Source organism: Limulus polyphemus, unplaced genomic scaffold, assembly GCF_000517525.1.
Source record: "Limulus polyphemus unplaced genomic scaffold, Limulus_polyphemus-2.1.2 Scaffold1885, whole genome shotgun sequence".
Lineage (NCBI taxonomy): Eukaryota > Metazoa > Arthropoda > Merostomata > Xiphosura > Limulidae > Limulus > Limulus polyphemus.
In genome coordinates, this window is record NW_013667495.1 from 128074 (window position 1) to 136222 (window position 8149).

The 8149-nt window shown below is 34.4% G+C and overlaps 1 protein-coding gene across 1 annotated transcript in view; it reads left to right on the top strand.

Annotated features, from left to right (window-relative positions):
• The first annotated feature begins 1087 nt into the window (after positions 1 to 1087).
• LOC106465254 (NADH dehydrogenase [ubiquinone] 1 subunit C2-like) overlaps positions 1088 to 8149 on the top strand; it is a 25587-nt gene continuing 18525 nt past the window's right edge. The window contains exon 1 of the mRNA XM_013925462.2: positions 1088 to 1284. Coding sequence (XP_013780916.1) covers positions 1167 to 1284 — 118 coding nt within the window. The 5' untranslated portion in view covers positions 1088 to 1166. The remainder of the gene's footprint in view (positions 1285 to 8149) is intronic.

An 8149-nucleotide genomic window follows, 5' to 3' on the forward strand; every position in this document is an offset into this window, starting at 1 on the left:
CGGTTTTGAGAAAGGAAACACTGAAACCCTTGATGAAGTTACTACCACTGATGTGACTGTTACTGATGATAGGACAATTCCTGATAGAGCAAATGAACCCCACGTGAAGCAGAAGCCAATGAGACGTAGACCAGTACGGAAGAAGATACGTCCCATAAAATTAAGAGACTTTGTTGAATTTTAATTTTGTGTTTGTAAATTCTGTACATTTAATTAAGTTATTGTTAAGTATCTATTGGTTTAATTTAAGTGGCTATTGTTCGGGAGGAACAGTACTAAGGAAGGGACAGTGTTACGACAGCGGAAGTCACGTGAAGTTAGTAACACGTAATGATTATCTAGAAGATTCGTGAAAAACGCTAGTGCGTGCTATGCAAGCGTTTGTGTTACGACAGCGGAAGTCAAGTGACGCTGGTAACAAGTGATGAGTGTCTAGAAGATTCTCGAAGAGGCTACGCGGGCGGTATTATTGTATTATATTATTATTATAAGTGCGCTAGACAAAAGAGAGAGAGAGAGAGAGTGGGGAACGAAGGACAGCAGTTACGGTCGGTGGGAACCGAGGATAGCAGATACAGAGATCGGAACTACAATTGCTGACAGAATAAACTAGTTTTATTTAAGAAAGGACTTGTATTGCAGAAAAATTTACAAACGAACATACAGAGACGTAACAGTATATTTGTATGCCACACCGGACATTTCTAGAGGGACATACCCTGTGTCTATAGACCAAAGATGTTTTTCTTTCATGTAAGCCTCCAGTAGTACAGCGGTATGTCTGCGGACTTACAACGCTAGAAACCGGGTTTCGATACCCGTGGTGGGCAGAGCACAGATAGCCCATTGTGTAGCTTTGTGGTTAACTTCAAACAAACAAGCAAACTTTCATGTAATGACATAATTAAAATATATGACATAACAGAACTTATTTAAATATATTCGAGAGTAAAAAAAAAACAACATAACTGTTATTAAACAAGACAATGTGTTACTAAAAGTATAATATTCTTACCTATTAAATGTAAATTTAGGGAGGCACGGGCACCCTTGTAACCGCCTGGACGTACTAAATGTAATATAATCGTAGATTTTATTCAAGTATTTTTAAGAAAGACTATCGTCAGTGTACGTGAGTTGGTGTTAGGTTAGTTGAATCAGACAAAATGTCTTCCGGGTCTGAAAGCGTATTTGCAAGGTACTTTTACCCAGTTGCTTTTGCTGGTGTTGGGGTGGCTACTGTTGTTATAACAAATATTGTATCACGTCGTCCAGCTATAAGCGGTATGATACTTAATTTATTATACTGACCGAGTTATTTAGCTGTTAATAATTAATAGTTTAAACGAATCGGTTTTGTAGGGAAGGAAATTTATCATTGCGCTTTTTCCAATGTAACCTGACACAAATAGTGTTAGTAAACATTTAATGAAACGAGTTTTTTAATTTTCCCGTGACTATTTTGTTTAAAGTGCAGCTTAGTAATAGTATCATAAGTCGTGTTTTGTTCTGTGTCATTCAGCAGATATTTCTAGCCCAAGTGTTATCAAATTGTGAGTTGTGAACTTGTGGTTCCCATTTACTGACTTAGGGTTAGAGAGGGCTTCAAATAAAGTTGGGAACACGCAACCAAACTCATGTGCGTTTTTGTAAATATTGGTAAAGAGATTTGTCTCCTCATTGCTGTCTGACTGTGTTAGAGGAATTAAAGCATTTCCCTTTTTTTGGGGGTGGGGTACTCCATAAGTTTCTTAGTGCTTTAATTATAGGGAGGGAGGGAGGTTAGTTGTCCACACTCAACAAAAAAAAAAAAAAAAAAAAAAAGGGTCCTAGCTTAATGATCACTTTATTTCAATGGGGGAAAAACCAGTGATACACACCTTATAATAAATTAATTTTACAAACAATATTAATAAGAACATTTAGTAACATGAAGTATGTTTGTTGCATTGTGAAAATGGAAATTGTGAGTTTTCTTACTATGCAAAAACAAATGTGTAACATTTGTTTTAATTTCAAGGTTTTTGTTCTCTGGTTATTATGGATAATCAATGTAAATGTAAGAAATACTGGGTGTGAATTTTATGCTATGCTTACACCATGACTGCTAGTCATGTTAACTTACCCCAAGTTTATTTAAAGTGATACTTGAGTTAAATTTGAATGCACTTATCATTGCCGTTGTTGGCTCTAGTATGAATACATTAGTATTGTGAATCATTAAGACTATCTGTATGATATGGATAATAAAAACAGATAGTTGCTGAAGGCCTTCACTTGTAGTGATATTTAAAAAATTCAGTTGAAAGTGCTTGTATATTTAGGTATAACATAGTTGAACCCTGAGCTAAAATCCAAACTCTAATAAAATTTTTATCAGTTTCTTTAATTTACTTGATCTAGTACCTAACTCTTAAATTATGCTTAAAATCATTGTTTCAAAAAATCTGATACTAGTGAAAATGAAAAACAGTTGAACACTGTTATTTCACTTTTTTTTTTAAATTCAATATGATAACATAGTTGAACTGAAGTTTGTGAACATACCTATTTCTGTTATCTTAGGTTCAAGTACATTCCATCTTTAAGTGCTACTGTGTGAAATGTTTTCTATTCTGACTGGGTATTATGATGGTACATTACAAATTTCATTCTGTAGTTGATACCAATTTTGATATCAACTGACTTGAAATACCTTTATTGTTATACTGACTTAGAGTTTCATGCTCTTTGTTGGATAAATGAGTTCCCATCTTTGATAAGTGGTTGATCCAAATTATGAAATCTCAGTTTCATTACTTTGCATTTACTATAATTGTAGGTACTTGTCTGACTTACCAATTGATCCAAGCCATCCTGTAGTACTTATCTTCAATACAGCTAGAACAGTACAAGTACCCAAGAGTTTACTGTTATTAGCAACTTTACAAATTTAGTAATTATGCTGCTGTCAATATCATTACTGTAAACAAGAAAAAACAGATCCAAGCACTTATCCTGAGGCACTCCATTAGTAACAAAAGCCAAATTTGGACTACATGACTAATTAAAAACAAGAATTTTCCTCACTAATGAAATGGTAATTATTTAGTTTAATCAAATATTTAGTAACTTTAATATCCTATAATCTGATACATTTTTTGTAATGTGTTCTGTCATTGATTGGGTTGCTTTTGGATTATTTGGTAAAAATAATGCAACAATAATGAACTGATTTATTTCCTCAATAACTTTATTCAGGATATGTTCACTGGTAGGCCTAACTCCACAAGCAATGTTTGAATAGAAGTTCTGAAGCTAATGTAAGCCTAAATTACTTGCTAAACTTTCCTCACTAATCCATTGATAACAAACATGCTGACTGACTAGCTTACTAGTCCTGATGACGACAAAACCTTGTCGAAATGTTGTATATTTGCTATTATGTTAAACTTATATTAAAGTTTTTCTTCATTACCATGCAAGCCATCTCCAACCATTATTAGTCTCAAAGTGGGTTCCTCGTCATTGAATTTGACTAGCTTACTAGTTGAATTAGAGATGAACAGACTTGTCAATTCTCATTGTCTAGTGTGCTAACTAACACTGAACTGGTTAACTAACTTTCACCAGTCATTATTCATATTAAAAACCTCCCTCTAACATATCTAAAGTTTTGAAGTTGTAGTAATAAAACCTAAAAGTGACCAATCCCAACTAATGCAAAAAAATACATTAAAATAACTCTTTTTAAACTTTAATAATGGCAAAATAATACTTACTTTTTCCATAAAAGCTATAATCTATAAATAACTACAAGTATTTCTGATTTCTGTGTTCCCAGAACTCGAAAATGTTATGTCTATTACTTTCAACAGTGGGTAGTCTCTAGAATTTTTCTAAGTACATAAGTAAAACTAACTGGCCTTTAAAATTTCCAGATCACTCCTTTAAAAATAGGAGTAGCATTTTTAGCAGTTTAATCCTTGGACAATTGCCCACTCCACTGATCTATTAAAAATAACTGATAGAAGCTGACATTTATGATATCAGATTTCTTTTAAAATCCTGGGGAAAATACTGAGTTATCTTAGTGCTTTATTTATTTTTAATTTCTTACCATTTTTACATCACAATATTAATATATACATAAATCAAGTCAATTCCAATACTTCCCATCAGATGCTTAGAGTCAGTGATATTGATAACATCCTCTATTGATTGATCACCCATCAAAGAAAAGAAAGTGTGGGATATTATTTCCAAAAATGTTATAATGAGTGGTTAGGGAATAAGCAGAATATATTGTGTATTGGTTTTGTAATGGTGCCAAAAGCTGTTTTAGCCTTTAACCATGCTATGTAAATATAGTTGTAGATAATAATGTAAGTATAATAATTAGGTGATAGATCTGAATGTGTGCTACTGTATGTGCGTAGAAACCCCATTTATAAATAATTTCTTATTAGAGTAAGCTATGTACTTGGAAACTAAAAATTAATCTGTCTATCATTATAGATCAGTAAATATGTTTTTCATACCTTTTGTAAAGATTAAAATGCAATGTTTCTTTAGTTCGGTACCTTTACTGTTTACACTATTTTCAGCTGTAAACCAAATAATACCTCATGATAATACCTTAAATACAAATATTAAGCCAACAATGCAAATCAGTCTTTATAATACAAGTTCAGTAATTAACAACAAATTAAAATAAATGTAATTATATTTAACATAGTAAGCAATGTTATTAATAAATGAAACAATATATGAATAAAATGGCAATAATGCAAATATAATATTGCACATTCATTACATACATTGTGATTATTGGTGGATAATTTTAGTAACATTTAAAATTATTTTATGTTAGTGTTCTTAAAGCTAGGTTATTGGTTATTACATTTTTCTTTCAAACACAAAGAAATATAAAAATAAAACTGCTTTATAGTTACTTATATAAGTTACTGTTATATTTACCGTGTTCAGTAAACAAGATTAAGAACAGAAGAGAGATGATTTCATTTCCAAGGCCCATCTAGGCTACCCCTTTTGCTTCTACCATTGATTTCATGCTTCAAACTGTGTAGAAATCTATAATCTCTTATACCTTGTATTTCAAATACCCATTCAATCCCCACTTAACCCTTTTGGGTTATATTTATCTCTTTGTATGTTTTTTCAGGACTGGTGGGACCTCTGTATCTCATAATCTTTGTGTATGTTTTTTCAGGACTGGTGGGACCTCTGTATCTCATAATCTCTGTGTATGTTTTTTCAGGACTGGTGGGACCTCTGTATCTCATAATCTCTGTGTATGTTTTTTCAGGACTGGTGGGACCTCCGTATCTCGTAAAAATATTTTGCACATACCATAGCAGAGTACACCACTTGAATGTTATTTTTAATTCCATATTAATGCACTCTGAGTAAAGCTTCTTCAAAATATGTTTTGTATGAATCAGTAATATCTTGTAAGAGAATTAGTCTTTTTTTTTCAGAATTTGACAAATCATTGATCAGAAGATGTTCTTGAATTATTTTTACCTCATAATGTATATATAATGTTTCTTTAAATAGCTGCTTGGACATATGTAACCCAACAGCAATGCCTGTTGAAACGCACATGTCTCATATGAAGCTTTCAGGAACTGTACATAGGTAATTTTTGCAAAAATGCAGAAAGCATTTCTTTAGTATCCTAGGTTATTTATATGTACTTGTATTGTTTCTGTTTTATGAACACAAAACATCAAATGAAAAACTTAACTCGTTAAATTTTCTGCTTCAACCACACCTGGGATCAAACTGTTTCATACACTGACCATCCTGTTATAAAAGTAACATCAGCTTAACTGGAGGCATGTCTGAGTGTTATACAAAACATTCATCTGGACTTATGATTCCAATACGATAAGTAAATTCTGCTCACACCTAGTTTTCCCAATTCAGTGCTGCTCTCTGTATGCAGACTTTTTTGCTCGCCACTAGCCTTAAGGCTCCCACCCACTCTCGTGTTTCCATGTGATATTACTGCATTGTTGCTCACAAATGAACATGTGATAACCCTTCACCAATAGGAGTGCGACACAGACTCCTAGCACAGCTGGCTCCCTCTATACTGATTGTTCAATCATCACTTCTTGATATGCCACTCATTTGTTAAGACATGTCTTTCTTTGCTTGCATGAGACTTCTTGACATGAATGTTTGGTTGAAATATCTACACAACTTTTGTGGAAATATTTTTTATTATTTTCAAACAGTTCTATCTCTGCAGACTTTGGCTTTTATTTTCTGCAACATGAATTACACAGAGACTGTAATTTCCACACTATCTAGCGTTAAACATCTGGACTTTGTTCACTCTAGAAAGACTACCACAATGGATCCCCGTGTGCCAAATCCACTGCATTACCCATATCTATATGAAACGTAAAATTTCCCCCAAAAGAGTTGTCAAATTCATTAGGTATGACCATTTCTTTCCATATCCATACTGTCTATCTATGATAATGTGAAACCTGTCTAAATTTTGTTGAAGAATCTCTCTAACTATAGATTAATAATTTCACAACTACTAAAGTAAGACTAATTGGTCAGTAATTACTTGGGCATAGTTCCTTTAAATTCATTTTGGTGTTAAATAATCTCCAGTCTTCCAACATGCTACCACATTTAATGGATTCCTTCATGCAGTTTATTTTAATAAACATATTTGGCCCATTTCTTGTATCTTCCATGAATCATGAATATTACTGTCTCTGGCTTATTCCTACCCTTGTTCAAGGATATCAAATAATCTTCCAAGTGGTAGTACTTGGTGAAGTTATCACTGACTTTGTTGTGGTCATAAAATTTAGGAAGTGATGAAATTATTTTCACTGTGTAAGATCATGTCATGGCAAGGGTGTAAACATTTTTGATGTACAAGCCCCATGCTAGGAGGTGTGAGAAATATACTAGCCCTATGAAAGTAGGTATGAGAAATGTATTGTCCCCATGCTAGTAGGAAAGCTTTTGCATGTGTGCCAAGCATTTGAATGAAACTCCCACCCCCTACATGTAATAACATGTACACAGCATGGTCACAAGTAAATAGACACCACCTTTTCAGAAAAAATGAAATTTTTCAGTCATATTCACATGAACTGATATATTTATAAGTTAATTAATAACTAGTAGATCTTCCTTTCGCTTCGTGGAGTTCGTTGATCCTTTGGGCATCGTGAGAATAATCTCGTCAATTTTAGATTGTGGGATTTTCGCCCACTCTTGCTTCAAAACTTGGAGTAGATCGCTCTTCGAAGTTGGTTTTTTGTTTGTTTCTTGAGTTGCTGATCGAGTATGGCCCAGAGGTTTTCGATGGGGTTCCGAAACAACTGAGCAGCGTCTGGGTCGTCCTGGTCCATCGGAGAGGACAAAAAATGGCTGTCAAGAGGAGCATTGAAATGGATCCCAGATTAACGACTGCAGAAGTGGCCAAAATTTGTGGGATGAGCCCGAAATCTGTTCAACGGATTCTCCACAGATTGGGTTATCGTTGCAGAGCAGCTAGACTGAAGCCCTTATTAAGACCTGCCAACATAGTCAGATGAAAGAAGTGGGCAAGTGATATGATGACCAAGCCTCTGGACTTTTGGAAGACTGTATTGTTCTCAGACGAATCAAGATTTGCTCAATTTTCGGACAGTGGAAAAATATGGGTCTCGAGAATGCCTCACCAAGAGTTTTGGATCAACAGATTGCAACCAATTGTGAAGCATGGTGGTTTCAGCATGATGGTTTGGGGAGCTGTTTGGGTTGGTGGGAGATCGAGCTTAGTGGAGTGCATTGGCAACATAAATTTTGCAAAATACGTTGAAATATTGGAGGAAGGACTCTTGCCACTTTATTCCTCGGGTTTCGTGGACAAGAACACAACGTTGTTCCAGGAAGATGGAGCACCGTGTCACACTGCTAGAAACATCCAAAAGTGGCAGGAAGAAAATGGTATCCAGAAGTTGCCCTGGCCGAGCCAATCTCCTGACATTTTGCCGTGTTTCCTGAACTGCACGATGATTCTGTTGACTTTTGAAAGCGGGATTCCCAAATTCTGCGAAATTCCCGCTGACTTATTCCACCATCTGCTTGACCAACTATCCTTCCTCTAACAAAATCTGACAATTCG